Genomic DNA, 25,968 nt, shown 5'->3' on the forward strand with positions numbered 1-25,968 from the left:
CCTCCCACTCCTGGGTTCAAGTGATCCTCCTGCCTCAGCCTCCCTAGTAGCTAGGATTACAAGTGTTCACCACCCACACTCAGATAATTTTTTTTTGTAGAGATGAGGTCTTGCTATTTTGTCCAGGCTGGTCTTGAACTCCTGGGCTCAAGTGATCCTCCCGCCTCGGTCTCCCAAAGTGTTGGGATTACAGGCGTGAGCACCACCACACCCGGCTACCTTGATATTCTTAAGTGACTTTTAGGGCCTCCCTCCATTTCCATTCCCCACATAACTAGTTTTAAAGCAGTTCCAGAATTTACTGTTGTCTGGGACAGATCTTTCTGTTTCTTACCCACTCCTTTTCTCCACCCATCCTGGGTATAAGCAATAAGCAAGTAGCAGTGTCTGTTAGAGTCTTTGCTGGTGGCCACCAATTTCAAACACTGGGGAATCAGGATCCCTGTAGTCATTTTTAAATGATTAGTAGAGGGAGATGCTTGAATCAGAGCATTTTCTCTGTTGCAATCTTCCCCTTTTCCCTATTATAATACCTTCTCCCTCCCCCATATAATAATCTTTCTAATAAATTATCTCCTTACCAAATTAGAAAACAAATTAATAGAGGAAGCAGACAACAAGATCTTTCTTTTTCAGAACTGCTGAATGATAAAAATGCCTCAAAATTCTGTTGTAATCGATTGCTCAATAAATTATTGCTGACTGATTCATGGGTTATGAATCAGTACTAATCCTAGTTCCTCCCTTGGGTGCTCATGCTCTGAATCTGGAGTCAGATGACCCATTTTGAATTCCACTTCTGCAACTTACTAGTTCGCCGTGCTTCCATTTCCTTATCTATAAAATGGGGATACAAATAGGACCTCCGTCACACGATTATTATGAAGATTGAGTCAATGAGTCATTATGTACAAAGTGCTTAGACTAGTGCCTAGCACATAATTAGTGATACTTAAGTGTTTGCTCTTACTATTAGTTGGATTAGGCTATTTTTGCATTGCTATAAAGAAATACCTGAGTCTGGGTAATTTATAAAGAAAAGAGGTTTAATTGGCTCACGGTTCTGCAGGCTGTACACACATGGCATGCTGGCTCTGCTTGGCTTCTAGGAAAGCCTCAGGGAGCTTATACTCATGGCAGAAGGCAAAGCAGGAGCAGGCACGTTACATGACGAAAGCAGGAGCAAGGGATGAGGAGGTGCCACACTTTACAACAACAAGATCTCGTGAGAACTCACCCACTGTTGTGAGGACAGCACCAAACCATGAGGGATCCTCCCCTATGACCCAAACACCTCCCACCTGGCCCTACCTCCAACACTGAGGATTACAGTTCAACATGAGATTTGGAGGGGACATCCAAACTATATCATTCCACCCCTGGCCTCCAAATATCATGTCCTTCTCACTTGTCAAAATATAATCATCCCTTCTCAATAGTCCCCAAAGTCTTAACTCATTCCAGCATTAACTCAAAAGTCCTAAGTCCCAAGTCTCATCTAGAGATGAATTCCTTCCACCTATAATCCTGTAAAATCAAAACAAGTTATTTCCTTCCAAGATACAATGCGGGTATCAGCATTGGGCAAACGTTCCCATTTGAAAAGGGAGAAATTGGCCATAAGAAAGGGACTACAGGCCCCAAGCAAGTCTGAAACCCAACAGGGTAGTTATTAAATCATAAAGCTCCAAAATCGTCTCCTTTGACTTCGTATTTCATATCCAGAGCACAGTGGTGCAAGTGGTGGGCTCCCAAGGCCTTAGGCAGCTCTACCCCTGTAGTTTTTTTATGCTGAGATTGCAAGCTGATGGTGGCTCTACCATTCTGGTGTCTGGATGATGGTGGCCTTCTTCCCACAGCTCCACTAGGCAGTGCCTCAGTGGGGACTCTGTGTGGAGCCAGCTCTGCATTTCCCCTCCTCGCTGCCTTAGTAGAGGTTCTCTTGAGGGCTCTGCCCTTGGAGCCATTTTCTGCTGGGGCACCCAGGCTTTCTCATACATCATCTGAAATCTAGGTGGAGGATCTCAAGCCTCCTTCACTCTTGCACTCTGTGTTCCTGCAGGCTTAACATCACATGGAAGCTGCCAAAGCTTATAGCTTGCACCCTCCAGAGGAGTGGCCCGAGCTGTGCCTAAACCCCATGGCTAGAGCTGGAGTGTCTGGGATGTGGGAAACAGCACAGGGAAGTGGTGCCCCTGGCCTGGTCCCTGAAACCACTCAGTTCTCCTAGATCTCAGGGCCTGTGATGGAAGGGGCTGCCTCAGAGATCTCTGAAATGTTTTCAAGGCCTTTTCCCCATTGTCTTGACTATCAGCACTTGGCTCCTTTTTAGTTATGCAAATCTTTTTAGCAATGTTTGCTCTACAGCCTGCTTGAATTTATCTCCCCACAAAAATATTTTGTTTTGTTTTGTTTTTGAGACAGGGTCTCAGTCTGTTGCCAGGCTGGAGTGTGGTGGCATGATCATGGCTCACTGCAGCCTTGGCCTCCTGGGTTCAAGGGATCCCCCTGCCTCAGCCTCCCAAGTAGCTAGGACTATAGGCAAGTGCCACCACATCTGGCTAATTTTTAACTTTTTTTTGAGACAGAGTCTCCCTATGTTGCCCAGGCTGTGGAAATGCTTTTTCTTTCTCTGCCACATGCCCAGGTTGCAAATTTTCCAAACCTTTATGTTCTGCTTCCCTTTTAAATATAAGGTCCAACTTTAAGTCATTTTTTCACTCCCATATCTGAGTGTAGGCTGTTAGAAGCAGCTAGGCGACATCTTGAATGCTTTGCTGCCTAGAAATTTCTTCTGCCACGTATCCTATATCATCACTCCGAAGTTCAAACTTCCACAGATCCCTGGGGCATGAACATGACAGTGACCAAGATCTTTGCTAAGGCATAACACATGTGAACTTTGCTCCAGTCCCAGTAAGTTCCTCATTTCCATCTGAGACCTTTTCAGCCTGAACTTCACTGTCAGCAATTTGGTGACAATCATTTAATCAGTCTCTAAGACATTCCAAACTTTCCCTCATCTTCTTGTCTTCTTCTGAGCCCTCCAAACTCTTCCATTCTCTGCCCATTACCCAGTTTAAAAGCTGCTTCCACATTTTTCAGCTATCTTTATAGCAATATTTGACTCTCAGTACCATTTTTCTATGGTACTGAGAGTACCATAGAATGGTTGTTCTTACATTGCTATAAAGAAATACCTGGCTGGGTGCGGTGGCTCATGCCTGTAATCCTAGCACTTTGGGAGGCCAAGGTGGGTGGATCACTTGAGGTCAGGAGTTTGGGACCAGCCTGGCTAACATGGCAAAACCCCACCTCTACTAAACATACAAAGATTAGCCTGGTGTGGTGTTGCCTGCCTGTAGTCCCAGCTAGTCAGGAGGCTGAGGCAGGAGAATTGCTTGAACCTGGGAGGCAGAGGTTGCAGTGAGTGAGAACATGCCACTATACTCTAGCCTGGGTGACAGAGCAAGGCCCTGTCTCAAAAAACAAAAAAAAAAAAACAAAAAAAAAAAAGAAGAAGAAAGGAAGGAAGGAGGGAGGGAGGGAGGCAAGGAAGGGAGGGAGGGAGGGAAAGAAAGAAAGAAAGAAACAACTTGAGACTGGGTAGTTTACTTAAAAAAGAAGTTTAAGATTAGCCTACAGTTCCACAGGTTCTACAGGAAGCATGATGCTGGCATCTGCTTGGCTTCTGGGGAGGCCTCAGGAAACTTATAATCATGGTGGAAGGAAGAGGGGGAGCAGGCTTGTCACATGGCCAGAACAGGAGCAAGAGAGGGGAGAGGTGCCACACTTTACAACAACCAGATCTCGTGAGAACTCACTTACTATCACGAGGACAGCACTATGCCATGAGGAATCCTTCCCATGACCCAAACACCTCCTACTAGGCCCCACCTACAACATTGGGGATCATATTTCAACATGAGATTTGGAGGGGACACCAAAACTATATTATTGGTCTTTGTGGATTAATTGTTTTAGTCTGTACAAGTCAATATGTAGAATTATAAAGACGAACCCTGTTGCTATATGAAGAAATCTAAGAAAATACATGGGTCCTCATTTTTAAAAGCCATTTTGTATGTGTTTTATGCCTGAGGAAACATTGTGTACTGGGTAGAGAAAGTTTGTGTTTCAAGCTCTCCCACTGGCGACAATTAGAAGTTGAACCAGGATCAGTGTCTAAGTGTCCCATTGTTTGTTGTTGTTGTTATTTTTAAATGAAATTCCTTAAGATGTGATGGAGACTCTGCAAACTATCCAAAATAGTGTCATTCCAACATGTTACCAATATTTAGAATTATTAATGAGACACTTTACAACCTTTTTTATACTATTTTTGAAATCCTGTGTACATTTTACACTTATAGAACATTTCATTTCAGACTAGCCACATTTTGAATGTGCAATAGCCACATGTGGCTAGTGGCTACCCTATTAGACAGCATAATTCCAACCAGTATTACTCCCATGATTTTTTTTTTTCTTTTTTTTTTTTGAGACAGAGTCTCATTCTGTCTCCCAGGCTGGAGTACAGTGGCACGATCTTGGCTCACTGTAACCTCTGTCTCCCAGGTTCAGGTGATTCTTCTGCCTCAGTCTCCTCTGTAGCTGGAATTACAGGTGTGTGTCACCACACCTGGCTAATTTTTTGCATTTTTAGTAGAGACAAGGTTTCACCATGTTGACCAGGCTGGTCTTGAACTCCTGACCTCCAGTGATCCACCTGCCTCGGCCTCCCAAAGTGTTGGGATTACAGGCGTGAGCCACCGCGTTTGGCCACTCCCATGATTTATAAGCTCTCCAGACACACTACCTTGCCAATATTCATGCTGTTGCTGCAGTCAAGAATGAATTCGCCAGCGCTACCTCTCTTGACCTTCACATCTTACTTAGTGCAAATGCTATCTCCTCCTGAGACTTGCCTGACTTGGGATACTCTCTCCCTGTTACATCTTATTTAAAATGTCAAGTAGACTGGGCACGGTGGCTCACACCTATAATCCCAGCACTTTGGGGGGGTTGAGGCGGGCAGATCACTTGAGCTCAGGAGTTCGAGACCAGCCTGGGCAACATGGCAAAACCCCATCTTTAACAGAAATACAAAAAATTAGCCAGGTGTGGTAGCATGTGCCTGTGGCCCCCAGCTACTTGAGAGGCTGAAGTGGGAGCGTTGCTTGAGCCTGGGAGGTGGAGGTTGCAGTGAGCTGAGATTGCACCGCTGCACTCCAGCCTGGGTAACAGATTAGGACCCCCATCTCAAAAAAAAAAAAAAAAAAAAAAGTGTCAAGTATACCACTTTATAGCAATTGTAAAGTGGTATGTTGATATGGTCTGGCTGTGTCCCCGCCAGCCAAATCTCAGCTTGAACTGTAGTTCCCATAATCCCCACATGTCATGGGAGGGACCCAGTGGGGGTAATTTAATCATGGGGGCAGTTACCCTCATGCTGTTCTCTTGATAGTAAGTTAGTTCTCACGAGATCTGATGGTTTTATAAGGGACTTTTTAAAAACCCCTGTTGGCTGGGTGTGGTGGCTCGTGCCTATATTCCCAGCGCTTTGGGAGGTCAAGGTGGGCGGATCACTTGAGGTCAGGAGTTTAAGACCAGCGTGGCCAACATAGTGAAACCCTGTCTCTACTAAAAATACAAAAAAAAAAAAAAAAAAAAAAAAATTAGCTGGGTGTGGTGGCACTCACCGCCTGAGGCAGGAGAATCACTTGAACCTGGGAGGCAGAAGTTGCAGTGAGCCGAGATCACGCCACCGAATGACAGCCTGGGCGACAGAGCAAGACTCTCTTAAACAACAACAACAACAAACAAGCAAAACCCTTTTGTTGGGCACTTCTCCTTTCTGCTGCCATGTGAAAAAGGACATGTTTGTGTCCCCTTCTGCCATGATTGTAAGTTTCCTGAGGCCTCCCCAGCCATGCTGAACTGTGAGTCAATTAAACCTCTTTCCTTTATAAATGACTCAGTCTCAGGTATGTCCTTATTAGCAGTGTGAGAACGGACTAATAAATATGTGCATCCATTATGACAGTGACTAAGTGCATTTTAATAATTGGCTTAGGTATCTGTCTTCCCAGTGTACTGGAAGCTCCATGGGGTGCAGTGACCAAGTCCTTTTGTCTCTGACTGTCTACTGTTTAATGGATATTTGTGGAATATGTGAATTAAACATCTTCAACTGTGGTTTAAATTCATAGGACACATGTGGAAAAACTTTTTAACACTATAGGACACAATTACTAAAAAGTGTTTAAAAGTAATGACAAAAAATGCAGTTACTTTTGCACCTACCTAATAGCCGGAACCATAGGATTTAGTTCAGGAAACCCAAGTATAGGTTCAAGAAAGGGGAATCAGGCCCTGAAAATGAATGGCTTTGTTAGGAATATGCACATGTGCAGTGCAGGCTGCTAAGAGCTCCTTACAGGGCTAAGTGGGTCATGAGATGTGGGATTTGTAGAAAAACATGGCTTTTTAGGGAGCTGTCAAAACCCTCTGTGGAGCCTGCTAGTCTCTACATGTGCCTTTTGCAGTCATTCACTGGATTTGATTTCTGTCACTTGTGGCTTTATGATGCTATTGTTTAGGCTGGATAAGACAGAACATTCCAGTAGCTCCTGCTCCAGTGTTTTCTCCCAACTGACTCAGCTGACTCCATCAATTATATGCCAGGGGGCCTGGGGCAAAGGAAGGGGAGGGCATGTAGCCCCTTTCACCAGTTAGTATGGATTGATGTGGTGGTGGGAAACCTCTGAGATGGGGAAGGGCCAAGCAGGGCTGTGGAGGTGGGCCCAACTCATCTGACACAGGATTTACAGTGGCACATTTCCCAAACCTTTCACATATTGGGGAGTTCAGAATACTAATATTTTTGGAAAAAGACGATGGGCGTTCCAAATGTTGATAACAGCCAGTCAGTTTGTTTTAAGGAATGGAGTGTATTATTTACATTTTTGTAAAGCTACAGATTGAGCAGCCCTGGAACAGGTCTGTGAATACAAGGCTCACTGGCCTCATGATCCTTTTGCTCAGGGACATATTTGTATAAAATTTGTATCCAAGTCATGGTATTCCATGGCTTCTGCAGCCTTTTTGAGGTTTATTTTTTGTCTTGTCAGATACCTTTTTCTATTTTGCCTACCATTTAACATTTCAAGGATTAAAAAAGAAAACAGTTTGTCTAAGGGCACTTCCAGTTAATTTTCATATTTCTAAGAAGTATTTGCTAAATTTACAATATCCCATGAAAGATCTTATTTTGGGGTTTCTTAGTTTTGCCATTTGGATTATTCATTTCTTTTTTAGGCTTGTATTATTTAAAAAGATTTAGGGCTATATCTTAAGTTATTTTATTATTCATTGATATCAAGTAATACTGGATTTTCAAATATCAACATATATAATGTATACAGCATTATCTTTAAGAGTATAAACTATATATTATTAAAATTACACATATATATGTGTCCCATATATATAATCACTAAAGATCAACTTGAAAATGCAGTAAAGTTTTGAACAAAAATTACTATCCATGGCTTCACTGTCTGAAAAATAACCAATGCTAACTAACATTTTAGTGGATATCTTCTCGGCCATTTTTCCATGGATGAGTTTTAGATGATTATCATACTGTGTACATATGCATGTGCACATATAAAATATACATGTTTTTTATTCATATAATGTTATAGCATAGGATTTTTTGATTTTATATTTTGGTCTTCATACAAATGAATTTTAATGATGATTATATTTTATAGAGTAAATGTATTACTACACCTAACTGTTCCTTTCCTGAACATGTAGATCCGTTTTCATTTTCTCCTCTGGTTACCTCATGGATTGAATGTTCTGCCCATGTTTGCCAGCCAGTTGTGTTTCCACACTTTTAGTTCTTGTCCTTTGTTGATTTGCTTGTCTGGGTTCTGGAACGTTCATGCCACTCTGTGAACTTTTTATGTTTCATTTGGGGCAACTGTTTTTCCATTGTTTGCCTTGTTAATTTTTAAAATATATTGTAGTCAAGTCTATTCTTTTTCAACATTTCTGTCATGTCTGAGCTTTAAAAGTCTTTTACTCCCTTCAATGGTTTGATGTTCAAGTCGATTTTCTTATAGTTCTATTTTTCCACATTTAATTTCTTCAGGATCTAAGTGTCTTCCTTGCAATTTAGCAAAGGCAGGAATTTTGTTTATACTGTCTAATTCTGTCCTGTTAACCCTTTAGTTCTTTATCTGTCTCTGAGCCAAGCTGTATAAAAATTTTTTTTAACATAAAGAGATATTAAAAAATTTAGGAACACCATGATCATTGTTTCCATTATTATAGGAGAATGCTGTATCCTTTTTTCTAAACTTGCCTCACTTTTCTCTGATAATGTTTTTAGATTGGTAGCTAAAACTGTGTTTGTTTTGCCAAAATAGAAACAGATTTTGAAAAAAAAAATCCTTAAACTGCTCAGAAGTTAAAAAAAATAGAAAAAGATCTCTCACACCATCTTATGCACAAAAGGTTGTGACCAGGTATGTGTGAGTTTTAAATGCATGTAGTACATTAGGTGAATTGCCTGCATGAGCCTAGGGGTCACTGCCTGGGGACAGGGAGACCAGGGAGATGTTTCCATCTTAAGGAATGAAACTGTTTCTTGCACACTGTCAACAAGCGGGTGAGTCTTCTCCCGATCCTGCTCTTACCACTTCTTCTCAGTATCCTGCTTTGTATCTAGAGGTTGCCACCTTCGGTTACCTGAGTGGGCAGGGTACTCAAAGTTAAGGGTAGGGGCTTCTCAGCCTGTGCCTTTGGCCCGCTCCCCTTGCTTTCCCTCTTCTCCGTGGTCACCCTAAGACTTCAGTACTCCTTCCACATTGGTGTGTTCATCACCCCAGCCTTGCCTGGATCTGTGATGGTCTTTTAAAGCGTGTCCTCCTCCTCCAGGACCACAGCTTTCTCACTCCCCACGTGGGAAGTGTTTTCATGCTGTGCTGCCCACCCTCGCCCTCCCGCTGCCTCTGTTGGAACGCCCTCTCCACCCTCCCACCTGCAGAAGCCCACTCTTCCCAGAATCAAGCAAAAGTGTCTCCTGCAGGAGTCTCCTTCCAGTCGCCATCCCTCCCTCCCCTGTATGCCCACAATGCATTTACTGTGAGGGAGGTGGCCTCTGAAGGCAGCCTCCCATGCTCTACTGTGGATTCTTGGAGGACAAGAACCAGGACTTAACGTCACACCATCTCAAGAGCTTAGCACAAGCCGTTGCATGTGGTATCAGTAGCTAATCCCTCCTAAGCAGCAGGTGTGCCAGGTAGTGTTCTAACTGAATTTATGTAGATTTCATTTTCATAACAACCCTACAAGGTGAGTACGTTATTACCTCCATTTTACAGATGAGGAAACTGGAGCCCAGAGGCAGTGAGTAAGATGAAACCAGGGTTGAATGTCAACCCTGCCTGCCACATCTCAATCTAGTTTGTATCCAGTGTGTGTTCAATCACTTCTTAATAGTAATTCTCAACAGAGGATTAGGTGAATGAAGGAACCAATATGACTGAAAGATAATGATTCTATGATAGTATTATATGCATCCAATTTATCAGACACCTCTGAGGAATTAGACATACAGATGTTAATTTTCCACCTAATTCAAATTATTCCTTTTGATTTCTACTCCTTATCTCAGTCTATTGTTTCTAAAATTATTTCTAAAACCAACCATGAATTTTCTTACCTGATTAAATAGTTCATGGAGCATAACTGAACCTTTTCTTAATGACAAGGACCATCATAGTAATTCACAAATGTTATACTATAGTCTGAGATTCATTAGCATCTATTAAATATCAGGGACCATGCTGGGCACTTTTAAGTATAGTTCCTTAATTGCCTAGGCCAAAAATTTGCTTTGTTTTTGTTGTTGTTTTTGTTTTGTTTTTTCAAACTCGTTTGTATTTCTGAAAGTTCCTTTGGTCTTCTTTGATCTTGTAGGACAGTAACTGATCAATATGCTCCTCTCTGCAGGCACCAGCCTTGGCTTACACAAAAGTTTGACTTTGAAATTTCCTTTTCTCCCCCATATTCCAATAAATTACTGTGAATTAACCTCTGTGTAAAATCAGGGAATACCCTGGATGAGAGGTGAGGTCACCAGCATTCTTAACCTGGCCCTGACACTTTTGATTGGTCCTGAATCTACATATTCTTATCTATAAAAAGACTGAGTTAATGATTTCTAAGTGAAGGCTCTTTGGTTGTAAGCAAAATAAACTACCTCTCCTCTGGCTAATTTAAGTAAAAGGGGAATCTGTTTGGAGGCTATAAAGTAGGTTAACAGAATCAAGGAGAGCAGCTTAGAAGACAAAAGCAGGATGCAGGGCAGCTTTAAAGATCCAGGTCACGAGAATGTATTGATCATCATCACATCATGTGTCTGCCACCAGGAGGAATCCTGTCTGTTACTGAGTTTTCTTGTTTTTAAATTAAATTTTCTTTTTGGTAGAGACAAGGTCTTGCTCTGTTGCCCATGCTGGAATGCAGTGGCACGATCATAGCTCACTGTAACATCAAACTTCTGGGCTCAAGCCATCCTCCCACCTTAGCCTCCCAAGTAGCTGACACTACATGTACATGTCACCACGCCTGGCTCTTTTACTGTGTTTTCTGTCTTGAGGCACTGTGCTCAGGATTTAGAGACCAGAGGAAAGGAATTGGTTGAGCTTAGGTCCCATAGCACCCTTGACCGATGGTCTTACACAGCTGTACGGTACAAGAGAGGAAAGGAAATCAGGGCTACTACCAGAAGAAAGGGGAATGGTTGTCTAACAAACGAAAAGTCCACTGCAAACACCGAACTTCAAGCTGTGTAAGTGTTTTAACACGGAAGTGTCTATCAGATTTTTAAATATATTCTTTGTAAACTGGAAGGGCGTATAATGTATCATTTAGATTTGGCTTTGGTTAGAGGCATTTGTTGAGGCATTAGCTGGTTTCATCCTACAGGTGTTTCTTAGGTACCTGTTAGGAGAGGTTGTCTCATACAGAGGGAGGAGCACCTTGTGCTAATGAGAAACACTTGGGATCAAGTTCTGACTCTTCTGCCTGTGTTCTGTGTCCCCATCTGTGAAGTGGGGCAATACTACATGCTCTATTTGTACTACAGACTTGTAAGGATTCAATAAAATAAAATAATGTGGGTTAAACTCTTTGAAGAGCTATGCAAGTGTCAGATATTTATAGGATTAGTAGGCATAGCTTGGTGCTTAGTGTGATATGTGTGATATGCATATATGTGATATGAAGTGTGCTTCCTTCTATACACTCGACAGAGCGTAGGATATAGACATGTGATACGATGAAATATGTGTTTAGTCTTCTTCCATTTCCTGGCATACAGCTCCTAAAATCCTTGGAATCTCCTAAGTGATAAGTGTCTTTTTGTATGCTAGTGAGTTGACTGATGACTGGCCGCCTCTATGGCTCCTGGATAGGAGCTGGTCCTGAAAGAAGAGGACAGGATTAGAGGGTTGAGACTTTCAGCCCCATCCCCCAACCTCCCAGGAGGGGAGAGGGGCTGAAAGTTGGGATGATCACAAATGACCAGTGATTTAATCAATCACGCCTATGTAATGTAGTTTCCATAAAAAAACCAAAAGGACTGAATTTGGAGAGTTTCCAGAGAGCCGAACATGGGGAAGTTCCTGGAGAGTAGCGAGCCTGCGGAGGGCATGGAAGTTCTGAGCTCCTTCCCCTATACCTTGCCCAATGCATCTCTTGATCTGTGTACTTTGTAATATCCTTTGTAATAAAATGTAAGTGTTTCCCTGGGTATTCTGGGCTGCTCTAGCAAATTAATTGAGCCCACGCATGGGGGGATGGGAACCCCAATTTATACCATTAGTTTGGCAGCACAGGTAAAACAGCCTGGGGCTTTTGATTGGCATAGGAAGTGGAAGGCAGTCTCAACCTGCAGAATCTGATGCTATGTCCAAGTAGAAAGTATCAGAATTGAATTGAATTGGAGGACACTGCAGAATTATTGGTGGGGAGAAAACGCCACACACTTCTTGATGACCAGAAGTCTCAGAAATCTTCTGTGTAAATTGTTACAGTATGAGAGCACAGAAAAAAATGGTTTGTTTTTTTCTACTGGAGAAGATACAAAGACTCATTTATTTTTCTGCATCGTATGAAAGCATTTGTTTATTTTCTCATCTGTTTTTATTTTAAAATCTAGAAGGGATTTAAGAGGTATAAAGAGATATAATATACAGACGGTCCTTGACTTACGATGGTTCAACTTAAATGAAGTTGAACACCATTTCGCAATGGTGTGAAAATGATAATATATTCAATATGCCCCTCCAATGATGATAGAGTTACATCCAGATAAACCCATCATAAGTTGAAAAGATACTAAGTTGTTGAATCAAAAACAAACTTTCAACTTAGGATCTTTTCAACTTATGATGGGTTTATTGGGACATAACTCCATCATCACCGAGGAGGATTTTTACGTACAAGTTTCAGCCTTCAGCTTGCTTGCAGTCTGCCTGAGGCTACATGATAATTCTTTCACAATCTAAATGATGTCATTCAGAAGTTTATAATTGAATGCTAAAGACATGTACAGACATCCACAGGTGGGTGAGAAAAATCCCTGTGCTACTGTGGTTGGGAAAGGCCTCAGAGGAGGTGTGGGTAGCCCAGCTGGCCAATGCCTTCCTAACCTGTGCTCTTAAATTAGCTCTGTCCAATAGAAATATTACGTGAACCACGTGTGTAATTTAAGATTTCAAGATTTTCTAGTAGCCACATTTTTTAAAAAGTAGAAGGAAACAGGTAAAATTAATTTTAATAATATATTTTAATTTTACCCATTATTACTGGGTATCATTTCAATATGTAATCAATATAAAAAAAGGTTGGCACTGTTTTTGAAATTCTGTGTGTATTTTACACTTACAGCAAATCTCAATTCCAGTTAGCCACAGTTTAAGTGCTCAGTAGTCACATGTGATTAGTGGTTACCATGTCAGACATAATAACCCTAGCTGGTTTAGGAAGAAGGAAAGGTAAGCAAAGGGAAAGAAACTAAAGTCACTGGAATTTATCGAACACCTACTATTATCGAACACCTACTATTTATCGAACACCAGGCAGGGCTAGGGCTAGTGTGAGGCATTTGATGAACAAAAGACCAGATCCTGTTTTCATTTAAAATTTTGTTCATCATAAATTTTTGGCATAAATTTTGGTTTTAATAAATAGTGCATTAAAATATTTATCGTGATTATTACTTGTTTTGGCACCTCTTACATTGCTCACACTGACTCTAGGCCCAGCCCTAGCACCAGGCACTTTCTAAGAACTTTCTAATGCTTCATTTGGGGGCACCAACTTCAACCAAATTGTGCTGTGTATCAGAAACAGAGACCGAGTGTGGTGGCTCATGCCCGTAATCCTAGCATTTTGGGAGGTCAAGGCAGGAGGATCACTTGAGTCCAGGAGTTCAAGACCAGCCTGGGCAATACAGTAAGACCTCATCTCTACAAAAAAATTAGCTGGGTGTGGTGGCATGCTCCTATACTTCTAGCTACTTGGGAGGCTGAGGTGGGAGGATTGTTTGAGCCCAGGAGGCTGAGGCTGCAGTGAGCTGTAGTCATGCCACTGTACTCCAGCCTGGGCAACAGAGTGAGACCCTATCTCAAAAAAAGAAACAGGAGTGAATTCCTGTAATTTACTAAGCTTTGGGCATTATTTTTTAAAATAAAATTTCAATTTAATTCAATTTAGAAACAAAAAGACATTGGTAAACACATTGAAATTCAAACTAAATCTATGAACCAAACTGAAAATTTTGAAAATACTTCAGGACCAAACCATAACCCAGGAGAGAGTTCACTGACTTTAATTCCCTGGTCAAGGTGACCCTTGACTGTTGCACCTCCCTCATCAGGAAAGAAAAGAATGAAAACAAAGTTTTTGAGAAGACTCTATCCTAGGCCTCGTTTCCTTCCCACATTATAGCTTCAGTCTCCAGCTTTTTAAGGCTTAGTAGCTGCAGTCTCTATATAATGTTATATTGGGAATGTTATATTGAAAATATAACTTTGATGCCGAAAGAAAGGAAAAGTCTTCCTTATTAAAGTGGTGCCTATTTTTGAATAAAACCCTTCTTTCTTTCTTTTAGGGAACTCAGAAACAAAGCAAATGTTCAATTTGGAGATAATGGAACTACAATATCTGCTGTTAGCAACAAGGCATATGTTTTTGAACGAGACCAATCTGTTGGAGACCCTAAAATTGACTTAATTAGAACGTTAAATATTCCTGTATTGGTAAGTAGGCATTTTAATACCATTAATTTGGATTTTGGAAGAAAGGAAAAAGCTAAGTTAATGTTGTTTATGATTTTACATTTAGGAGCCATTAAGTTATGTTGAAATATACATATATAAAAAGAAAAATACCCTTTTTCTTCTTTAAAGTGCATCTTGGACTTTTTTCTAAGATCTATCAAGGTCTTTTCAAATGATGACAAAATTCAGATTTTAGGATTTGTTTTCACAGTTTCTTCCTGTGTGTTCAGGATTAGCAATTGTACAAATAAATATGCCCCTAGGATTTTTTGGTAGCTCATAATTTTAAAAATGTTTATTTGCCCCTTTTCATTCAGAAATTCTATCAGTGAAATTTGTATACCATTTCTTACTTCAGATTTTTATGTTGGATTTTATATTCTCAAAATTCATAAATTGACACCAGAAATCAATAGACTGGGCTGAGTACAGCCTACTGTGATTTCAATGGGCTCTGTTTATAATGGTAATTCCACCTAATAATGACACCTATTCTACATCTATTCTATACTGAGACCCATGAGACATTCTTTTTTAAAATTTAATTAATTAATTTATTATTAGTTTTTTTGAGACGGGGTCTTGCTGTGCCACCCAGGCTGGAGTGCAGTGGCTCCATCACAGCTCACTGAAGCTTCTACCTCCTGGGCTCCAGGGATCCTCCCCTGACGGCCAGGGACTCCAGGCGTGAACCACTGTTCTTGGCCCAGTAAACATTCTAATTCACCTACACCAACCCCTTCCGACTCTCCCACCCTAACCCCTAGGTGACTGCTCCATATGCAGCTGGACACTGATGATGGACCCAGGACCTAGACGGTATTAGGTCCCTGCCGCCTAGTCCCAGGGGTGTAGGTCGGGTTTATAATGAGCCTCTGGCCCTGCTCAGGAGGAAGGTAGCGCCACCTTGCGGCCAAAGATGCCGACATGTTTACAAGAGCTTTTCCCCTTTTGTGGTGTCTGGATGACTCAGAGCCTGCAAATGGGCTTTTTGTAAATATTACACTTACAAAATGTAGTACTGAGAAAGGACAGAGAAGAGGCTTTGTCTTCCATATGCAGCCAGAAAGGAGCTGACTGTCTGATTTTTCAGCTATTTAATCTCAGCCTTTACATTTATATTTCCAACCCACTTTGCTGAGGGGGTAGTAGGAGAGAGTGGGTGGGGGTGCTTTGGAGGGGATGCTGCTGTCTTAATATACCTCTGCTCCGCAGACTGTCATAGAGTGGTCCCGGGTCCACTTCCTCAGGGAGATCATCGAGGCCATGTTGAAAGCCTATCAGCAGAAGCTCTTTGTGACTCACACAGTTGACGAATTGCTTTGGGGCTACAAAGATGAAATCTTGTCCCTTCTCCATGTTTTCAGGCCCGACATCTCTCCCTATTTTGGCCTATTCTATGAGGTAAGTCGATTTTTCTTTTCAGAACCTCTTTTTTTTAGCTGACAGCGGGTAGGGGCACCCCAAGCCAGATTAACTTTCAGTTTCTTCTAGAAATTGCCTTAACTTAACAAGAAATTAAGATATCTTGTAAAGTATGTGAAAAATGGAGTGTTTTTTGGAAATAAAAAAAACTTGAGGCCGGGTGCGGTGGCTAATGCCTGTAATCCCAGGACTTGGGGAGACCAAGGTGGGTTGATCTCTTGAGGGTTAAGACTTTGAGACCAGCCTGGCCAACATGGCAAAACTCTATCTCTACTAAAAATACAAAAATTAGCCAGGTGTGGTAATGTACACCTGTAATCTCGCCTACTCGGAAGACTGAGGCAGGTGAGTTGCATGAACCCGGAGGCAGAGGTTGCAGTGAGCTGAAATCACACCACTGCACTCTAGCCTGGGTGACAGAGCAAGACTCTGTCAGAAAAAAAAAAAAAAAAAAAACCCTTGAGTGCAGCGGATAGTTGGGAAGTTGGTAAAAGATAAAGTAACCCCAGGAAGGAAGAGTATTAGATTAGGGGTGTGCTCTGGGATTGTGATGAGTCTCCTCAGCTTTAAATTTGTAGCTGTTTTCTGGCTCTGCCTGTTCCAGAGTCTTACCCTCTTCATGTAATCCTGTAGCATTCCAGTTTTTATGGCAAACAGCACTAATTGTGTCCCTGGGCCTTCAGGGTTATACAAAACTTGGAAATTGTTAAAACAGTATTGTGAGCAAGTTTTTAAAAATTATCTGTGTGAGAGACAGGAGTCCTAAAAGTAGGGCCTCACCAACTCTGAATGCATCATTCTGGAGGAGCAGACCAGACAGGAGTTCCCTAGAGGGTCCTGTCTCAGAGGAACACAGCTTCACAGGACCAGAGGAAGCACAGATTTCCTGTCAAGCCCTGACTGAACCTTCCTTCTGGAAATAATTTCAGAAGAGCCTCCTACTGAGAGATATTATGCAAAGGTTCCCTTGAGGCCCTTTTGGTCCCAGTGGCTTCAGTCCGTCAGCCAGGTAGATCTTGTTGCTAATATCTCACCATTTCTCAGATAATTTGCATTATATAACTTGCTTTTTTGTTTTTACATCATTGAATTCACCAGACTGATAGCCACACTATCTTATGTGGTTGTGAGGATTTCATGAGATGATTCGTGCAAAAATTTTAGACCAGAGCCAGGAATATTATACTCAACAATTGTTCACTCCTATTATTATAGAGGAGCTACTACCTGTGCTGTTTCTGAGAAATCATAGCTACATGCCCAGATAAAGAATTTTAGGAATGTATAGTGTCTGTATGTGACCTTAAGAAATATAACTTGGAGAGAATATGCAATTGAAGAAACCTTAATTGAAAATAGGACTATATTAATACCACCTTCTTCCAGTGTAGCTATTCTGGTATAATTGGTCCTGGTCCTGGACTTAGGCTTTTAAATTTGTTATTATTGAGAAATAATTCACTTACTATAAAACTTACCATTTTAAAATGTAAAATTCAGTAGTCCTTAGTATAGTCACAAGGTTGTGCAACCATTACTGCTAATTCCAGAACATTTTCATTATCCCAAAAAAGAAACTGCATACTCTTTTTGCAGTTACTTCTATTCCCGTCTTACTCTCCCAGGCCTTGGCAACCACTATCTACTTTCTGGTTCTGTGAATTTGCATATTCTGGACATCTCATATAAATGGAATCATATAATATATGCCCTTCTGTGTCTGCTTTTTAAATTTAGTATAATGTTGTCAGAGTTCATCCATGTTCTAGCATGTATGAGTGTTCCATTCCTTTTTATAACTGAGGAATATTCCATTGTGTCGATATACCACATTTTGCTTATCCGTTTATCAGTTGATGGACATTTGGGTTGTGTTCCTTCTTGGCTATTATTAGAAGTGCTGCTATGAATATTTATTCATACAGGCTTTTGTATGAACATTGGGTACATACCTTGAAGTGGAATTCTCTTGAGTATATACATAGGTGTGGAATTTTGGAGTCCTATGAATTCTGTTTAATTTTTTTAGGAACTGACAACCTTTTTCTGCAGTGACTGCAACATTTTTATATTCCTGCTAGCAATGTATAAAGGTCTCAATTTCTCCACATCCTCACCAGCGCTTACCGTTTTTTTTTTTTTAGTTGCCATCCTAGTGGGTGTGAAGTGGTATCTCATTGCGGTTTTGATTTACGGTTCCCTAATAACTAATGATGCTGAACATGTTTTTATGTGCTTTTTGGCCATTAGTATATTTTCTTTTGGGAAATGTCTCTTCAAATCCTTTGCCCATTTTAAAATTGAGCTCCTACTTTTTAAAACGATAAAATAATAATATGGTTAATATAGTATTTAGCAAAATAGTCACTATTTTCTGGTCCTGGTTCAGTCTTGTGTAGCAGTTAGGCCCTAGTAGGACAGTTTCATGAAGATTAAATTTTTTAGTTACTGTATCAGTTAGGGTTGCCAGAGAAACTGAATCAAGTGGGTGTGTATATAGAGATGAGAAAAAGAGAGAGAAAGAAATTTATATTATGGAATTGGCTTATGTGATTATGGGAGCTGGTAAGTCTGAAATCCATAGGGCATGCCAGCAGCTGGAAACTCAGGTAACTAAGTTGATGATGTGGTCTTGAGTTTGAAATCTGTAGGGCGGGCTGCAACCTGGAAATCCAGGCAGAATTTCAGTGTTGCAGTCTTGGGGAGAATTCCTCCTCTAGGAAACCTCTGTTTTTGCTTGTAAGGCTTTGAACAGATTGGATGGGGCCCCGCACTCATTGAGGGTAACTTCGCCTAAAGTTAACTGATTGTAGATACTAATCACACCTACAAAATACCTTCACCGCACCCTCTGGGCTAGTGTTTGACCAAACAACTGAGCACCATAGCCTAGCCAAGTTGTCATCAAATTATCGCAGTTACTTTAAATGATCGTATTCACGTATTTTCAGAAAAATGGGACTAATGATGGAGACTATGTTTTTCTAACTGGAGAAGACAATTACCTTAACTTTACAAAGATTGTGGAATGGAATGGGAAAACGTAAGTCTAATGATTTATCAGTGGAATTATTTTTTCAGTTTTCATTTAAACTACATATCTACTTATATATTGTTTAAAAAATGCGTTTAGCCTTTTTTGGATGAAAAATATAAAAACATGTAAATAGTCTTGTAATTATTATTCTACAAATCAAGGTGGTGGTAAAACATCTTACAGAGTAAATATTAGTGATTTGTAGATGTATCATGGCCAGGCATGAATTACAGGCCAGTGAAACTTCCCACTCTTGCTTAGTAGTCATTGAGTGACGTGTAGTAGCTACAGCACAGATACTTTTCAAACCACCACATGTTTTGGGCTATTTGGCCATTGCCTCTATGAAAACCGATTTGGGGCCAGGGACCTAGTTTTTCTCCCCCTTGATCTAATTAACACTGTTGTGTCTGTGTATGGATAAGGTACTGTGGGTAGATAGCTCCAGTTAAATCTTGCAAAGTCCTGACCGTTTAAGAGAATCTAAACTCAAATGTGATCATCTTTACTCTTTCTTGCGCTTATCAATTATAGGTCACTTGACTGGTGGATAACAGACAAGTGCAATATGATTAATGGAACAGATGGAGATTCTTTTCACCCACTAATAACCAAAGATGAGGTCCTTTATGTCTTCCCATCTGATTTTTGCAGGTAAAAGCTTTAAAGATAAGTTCTTTTTTAAAAATAAGGTCTTTCACTGCAAGACCACTAAAAGCATGAGGAATATATGCAGACACACTTATTATGCATGGATATTTATGCTTAATCAGTGATAAATGCTGATGGCATATCGAGACAGTATAGTGTACTGGTTCACAGCACAGACTCCTGACTGTTGGTTTGAATCTTAGCTCTACCACTTATAGCTGTGTGACCTTGGGCAAATTACTTAACCACTCTGTACCTCACTTTCCTCATTTGTAAAAAACAAAGATAGAAATTGTTAACTATGTTAGAAGTTATGAGGACAAATGAGTTAGTATTAGTAAAATACTTAGCCCAGGGCTTGTCACACAGTAACCAATATTAAGTGTTGGCTCTTAGTTACTATGATATGCTCTGTCAAGCATAAATTGACCTGGCCTACTTCCAGTCAATAGGTCGTCTCTACATGGAAGCCAAATAGAGGATACTGTTGTCCATATTTCAGGAGAGTGGTGTCCTCAGGGGAGACAGAGAAGGAATGGAATCAAGAGCATTATGTAGATAGGTTTGGTTATATCCATAATATAATTTTTATTTGTCTAAGTGGCGGATACAAAGGTATTTGTTAGAATATTTTTTCTCTTTCTGGTGCCTAAAATATTTCATTAAAAAATGCTGTGGGGGTGGTTCGTGCAGTGAAACCACCTATGTTATTTACAACCTTGCGAGAGATGTATCAACAGCTCTGGTTCAGAGATGAAAAAGTGAGGCCCAGAAGGCTATTCCGGCCAGCCTTCAAAGGAAGGGCTGAAGGCTCACTGGTGACTGTACATCAAAGTGGTCTGTGAGGCACTATACAGTGTAAGCGGTGGTCATATTACATGGGACCATGTTTGAAATCAGTAAGAATGAAAGGCAGAATTACATTGAACTCCATTTAAATAAATGACTGGGGCAAAACATGGAATCTGATTTTTTTTTTTTGGTGGGGGGAAGGAATGAATATCAAAGTGTATATTCTAATAAAATATCTGTCCAATGTGACACTTTTCAAGTGCCTAAGACCCTATGAGGCCACGGCCATCGCTGCCTGTTCTATCTTAGCTTTGGCTCTGCCATGCCCTGGCTTTCCTGGCTTTGCTGGTGGCCCGTCCGCACTGGCATGTGTCCATGCAGGTCTAGAGGCCTCTTATTTTTTATGTGAGTCTCCATTCTAAATGTTATCGTCTTAATTTTCTACCACATATTGTTTTTTCTTGTTTGGATAATACCTCCATTGCTACCACTTAAACACCTTTCACTAAAATTCATCTTCTGCTTTATTACACGTTGAGCTGACAGAATGCCTTCCAAATATTCTTTTCTACTTACCCTATGAGCTTCTGGCCACGTTGTACCTGAGAACTGTTGCTAACTTGTAGATTTGGGGCAGATTACAATGACTAGAGTCCACATTCACTTTTTATTCTTACATCCTAACAGGTCAGTGTATATTACTTTCAGTGACTATGAGAGTGTACAGGGACTGCCTGCCTTTCGGTATAAAGTTCCTGCAGAAATATTAGCTAATACGTCAGACAATGCTGGCTTCTGTATACCTGAGGGAAACTGCCTGGGCTCAGGAGTTCTGAATGTCAGCATCTGCAAGAATGGTAAGAACTCAAGAGAGGGGATATGATAGGGGTGTCAAGAATGCAGAAGGATTGGAGTTCAACAAAGAATATGTAGCTGGGCATAGTGGCGCACACCTACAGTACCAGCTGCTAAGGATGCTGAGGTGGGATGATCACTTGAGCCCAGGAGTTCTCAAGTCCATCCTGGGCAACATAGTGAGACCCCTGTCTCTAAAAAACCAAACAGAAAAGAATATGTTGTCAGCCCAGTGGAAAGATCAGTTTCTTTCAAGAATAATGTTTCATAACATGGCTATTGAATGGTAAAAAATTACTGGCTTTTCTGTGATACTTTTTATTTCTAGAATGCCATGTCATGTTTTTTTTTCTGGACAGTGGTTTAGAAGTCTTAACAGTAATAATAGCTCATGTTTACTAAGCACCTGATGTATGCCAGTCGCTGTCCTAAGTACTTTACATATTTGCATGTAGTTAATGCATGCAAAACATTAACTGATTTCATGTTCAAAACAATGATGAGTCTGGGCACAGTGGCTCATGCCTGTGTTCCCAGCGCTTTGGGAGGCTGAGGTGGGAGGATTGCTTGAGTCCAGGGGTTCAAGATCAGCCTGGGCAACATAGCAAGACCCCTGTCTCTACAAAAAAAAAAAAAAAATTAAAAAATTAGCTGGGTGTGGCGGCACACACCTGTAGTCACAGCTGCTCAGGAGGCTGAGGCAGGGAGATTGCTTGAGCCCAGGAGTTTGAGGTTGCAGTGTGCTGTGATTGTGCTACTGCACTCTAGCCTGATTCCGCACCTCCCGGCCAAAAACAAATGGTAAAAGAAAAAGTGGACAACTCGGTTTTAAGAAAGTACATATCATGGCAAAGATTCTCAGTGATTTTGAAGCAGAGTTAGTTTTAAATCCTGACACAAATGTCCCAGTGTTTCTTAATGTCAGAGCTACTCTGCTCCTTTCCGTGAATGAGGCGGAATTATCAGTGGCACAACTGACAAAACTGTTTTCTTCATCTTGAAGAGTAGTTTTAATAGCCACAAGTTGCAGAATTATTCACAATGACCTTACAGACAGTAGATATTCAGCAGCCTGTTTTTGTAAGTGGGGAAACGGGCTTAGAGAGGGAACACGATTTGGATGCGACTCCTGCCTCTGAGCAGATCTCTGGCGGAACTTAGTGTCTTCTCATATTTGCCCTGGGATTCCCTCTTTGGCTATAATTCCTCTCTAAAGTTTCTCTGGAGAGCTCTCTCTGTAGTCCCTTTCTCTTGAATAAAGTAATGTGCTCACTTTTGCTCCCGTATTAACTCGTTTTAAAATCTCCTTTCAGGCCTGGCATGGTGGTGTGTGCCTGTAGACCCAGCTACTCAGGAGGCTATGGTGTAAGAGTCGCTTGAGTCCGGTTTGATTCTAGCCTGGGCAACATAGCGAGATTCCGTCTTTTAAAAAAGAAAAAAAAAAAGAATAAGATATCATTTTGGAATAAGTCTGAGGTCAGCAGTATACCTCCTGATCCTTGTCTGAGAGGGCAGTGACCCCCATACCTGGCCTGACATCAGAATTATCTGGAGAGTTATTAAAAATATGTGGGTGAGGCATGGTGGATCATGCCTGTAATCCTAAGCCTTTAGGAGGCTGAAGCAGGAGGCTCACTTGAGGCCAGGAGTTTAGACCTGCTGGGCAACAGGGAGACCCCATCTGAACAAAAAATTTAAAAATTAGCTGGTCGGCCGGGCGCGGTGGCTCAAGCCTGTAATCCCAGCACTTTGGGAGGCCGAGGCGGGCGGATCACAAGGTCAGGAGATCGAGACCATCCTGGCTAACACAGTGAAACCCCGTCTCTACTAAAAAATACAAAAAACTAGCCAGGCGAGGTGGCGGGCGCCTGTAGTCCCAGCTACTCGGGAGGCTGAGGCAGGAGAATGGCATGAACCCGGGAGGCGGAGCTTGCAGTGAGCTGAGATCTGGCCAGTGCACTCCAGCTTGGGTGACAGAGCGAGACTCCGTCTCAAAAATAAATAAATAAATAAAAATAAAAATAAAAATAAAAATTAGCTGGTCATAGCTCAGCATACACCTGTAGTCCCAGGTACTCAGGAGGCTGAGGCTAGAGGATCGCTTGAGCCCAGGAATTCAAGGCTGCAGTGAGCTATGATTGCAACATTGCACTCCAGCCTGGGCAACAGAGTGAGACCCTGTATCAAAAAAAAATTTATGTATATATATAATATGTGTTATATATATATTACATATGTATTATATATCATGTATATATTATATTGTGTGTATATATTATATAGTGTATATATATAATATACAACTGACAAAAGTATTTTCTTCATCTTGAAGACTAGGTTTAACAGCCACGTGTGTATATATATATTTATGTATGTATATGTTAATATATTTGCTAATATATGAATATATTAACAAATTATATGTAGTTTTATAAATATGCATATATCTGCATATACATATATTTGCTATATTTTAATATACTAGATATGTATATAGTATATATATAGGTATACACACACACGTGCACAAGCATGCACACACACACACGTATGTCCTAGGGTCCCATGTTGAACATACCAGGGCCCCAGAATCTACACTTTTAACAAGTGATTTCCATAAAGATGGCGTCTAGGTATTTGGGGACCATTGTGCGAGGGAACATGGTGCCCTTTACCTGGAGATAAAGACCAAGGGTGCATGGGGACAAGTTCCTGGTTGTGATCTCCCCCATTGCCTTACTGGTGAATAGTCCTGAAACAGTGTCCCTGCCCCCTCATCTGGTGTGCATCTGGCTGAAAGCAAAAATGTAGATATATTTTTTCTTGCTGTCTTTATTAAATTCTGTTTCGTCAAGAAGCTGATGCCAGAATCAACAGAAATACTCTACTCTACACATTTAAACTTCTTGCTACAATCCTTTCCTCTTCCCTGTTGTGTATTCCCAAATTGGGACTGCAGTGAAACTCTCCAGGATTATCCTCCAGTGTTTTGAATTCTCCAGGGAAACATTTTGGATAGCAGGATGAGTGAGTGTTCTGGAGTCAGGCAGATCTGGGTTTGAATCCTCTTCTATTTGTTGGCAAATTGGCCAAAGTTTATTAAGGAGGGTTCCAGACATCGGTTTTCTCATTAATAAAATGGAGGTGATTATAGCTTCTTGAGGTTGTGTGAGAGTTAGAAATAATATATATAAAACACTCAGGACAGTAGTCCTTATTAAGCCCTCAACAGATTTTAAAAATACATTTTCGAGGTCATCATAGATCACAAAGAAGGAAGTCATGGCTTTGTGGACCTGTTCAGCAGTAAACAGCAAAATGCATGTGCATGTGAGAGATGTGTGATGTGTTCCTTGAGCCATGGGCTGGTGGATATGTAAGCAAATGTAAATAACTTGCCAATAAGCTCCTTTCTCCAAAAATATATTGCCCTGGCAGCAATTACTGGGTCCCTCTCTTCTTTTCAATAGCCAGATCTAGAATAGGTTTCCTTAGTACCTTGTTTCCCTATTTGGTTCTATATATATAAAAAACATTAAATTTACATAAACACTTATTTGGTTCTCAAAATGAATAGGAGAGGGAAAAAACCCAGAATCTTTGTGATCTGGTTAGAGGCTGGGTGTATAGCACAGCCAGGCTAACTCTTAAAAAATTATATAAGCCAGGTGTGGTGGCTCGAGCCTGTAATCTCAGCACTTTGGAAGGCTGAGGTGGGCAGATCACTTGAGGTAAGGAGTTTGAGACCAGCCTGGCCAACATGGTGAAACACTGTCTCTACTAAAAATACAAAAAAATTATCTGGGTGTGGTGGCGCGTGCCTGTAATCCCAGCTACTTGGGAGGCTGAGGCAGGAGAATCACTTGAACCCGGGAGGCAGAGGTTGCAGTGAGCTGAGATCGTGCCTATCTTTGGTAAAAAACAAAAAACAAAAAAACCACCACAATTTTTTTTTTAAATTTTAGAAATAGCAAGAAATAAAAAGCCCACTTACTCCTAGAGAATTGTAGTTGAAACTAGTGCTTTGAGGTACAATACCCCTCATTCACTTAGTATTCTGCCTTCATAACCTGATGGCTAGCTGTCCCTGGGTAAATTTTGTAACTTTTGTGAATCTCACTTTCTTCAAATGCAAAGTGAGGCTAATAGTTCTAACTTCATTGGGCTGTTGGGAGCATTAATTAAAATAATGTATATGAAGCACTTATACTTTAACTTCTGTAAATATATGTTGAAGAATAAATAATTCAGCCTGAACTTCAGTATATAATGAGGAATGAAAATTGGGGGTAAATGAGATGTCAGAAAATGAAGTATAAATCCTGAACTAGGAGGTAAAGAATGGTGTTTTAGCCTGCCCAAGTTAATTTATATGTAGCTTTTTAATTTTTCTTTAGGAACCAGGCTGTGGCCAGGAACTTTTATATTCAGCTTAGATTTTAAGAACAGCATCATTCATTTCTGTTTTCCTTCAAACGCAGGTGCACCCATCATTATGTCTTTCCCACACTTTTACCAAGCAGATGAGAGGTTTGTTTCTGCCATAGAAGGCATGCACCCAAATAAGGAAGACCATGAGACATTTGTGGACATTAATCCTGTGAGTACATACTTCCTCCTGGTAAAAGAGCCTATGTTTTATTCTGTCTATACAGTGTTCACCAGTTTAGTCCTGAGCCTTCTTTAAAAACATCCTTACTTTCATATACATATTCAAGTGGGAGAAATTCAGTTTAGTGCTGGTGGAGGCATTGTCTCCTAGCCCTGTAATTAGAAGGCTGAATTGTGTGGATTGAATAGCAGAAATACAAGCAAACCTGCCTTTAACAAAAAGCAACAGTG

General features: G+C 40.9%; 1 protein-coding gene across 1 annotated transcript in view; it reads left to right on the top strand.

Moving 5' to 3' along the window:
- SCARB2 (scavenger receptor class B member 2) overlaps positions 1-25,968 on the top strand; it is a 57,240-nt gene that overhangs the window by 20,282 nt on the left and 10,990 nt on the right. Inside the window, exons 3-8 of the mRNA XM_030915655.1 lie at positions 14,198-14,345; positions 15,582-15,770; positions 18,743-18,834; positions 19,363-19,482; positions 20,959-21,128; positions 25,608-25,726. Of these exons, the coding sequence (XP_030771515.1) occupies positions 14,198-14,345; positions 15,582-15,770; positions 18,743-18,834; positions 19,363-19,482; positions 20,959-21,128; positions 25,608-25,726 (838 nt within the window). The remainder of the gene's footprint in view (positions 1-14,197; positions 14,346-15,581; positions 15,771-18,742; positions 18,835-19,362; positions 19,483-20,958; positions 21,129-25,607; positions 25,727-25,968) is intronic.

This window comes from Rhinopithecus roxellana, chromosome 2, assembly GCF_007565055.1.
Source record: "Rhinopithecus roxellana isolate Shanxi Qingling chromosome 2, ASM756505v1, whole genome shotgun sequence".
Lineage (NCBI taxonomy): Eukaryota > Metazoa > Chordata > Mammalia > Primates > Cercopithecidae > Rhinopithecus > Rhinopithecus roxellana.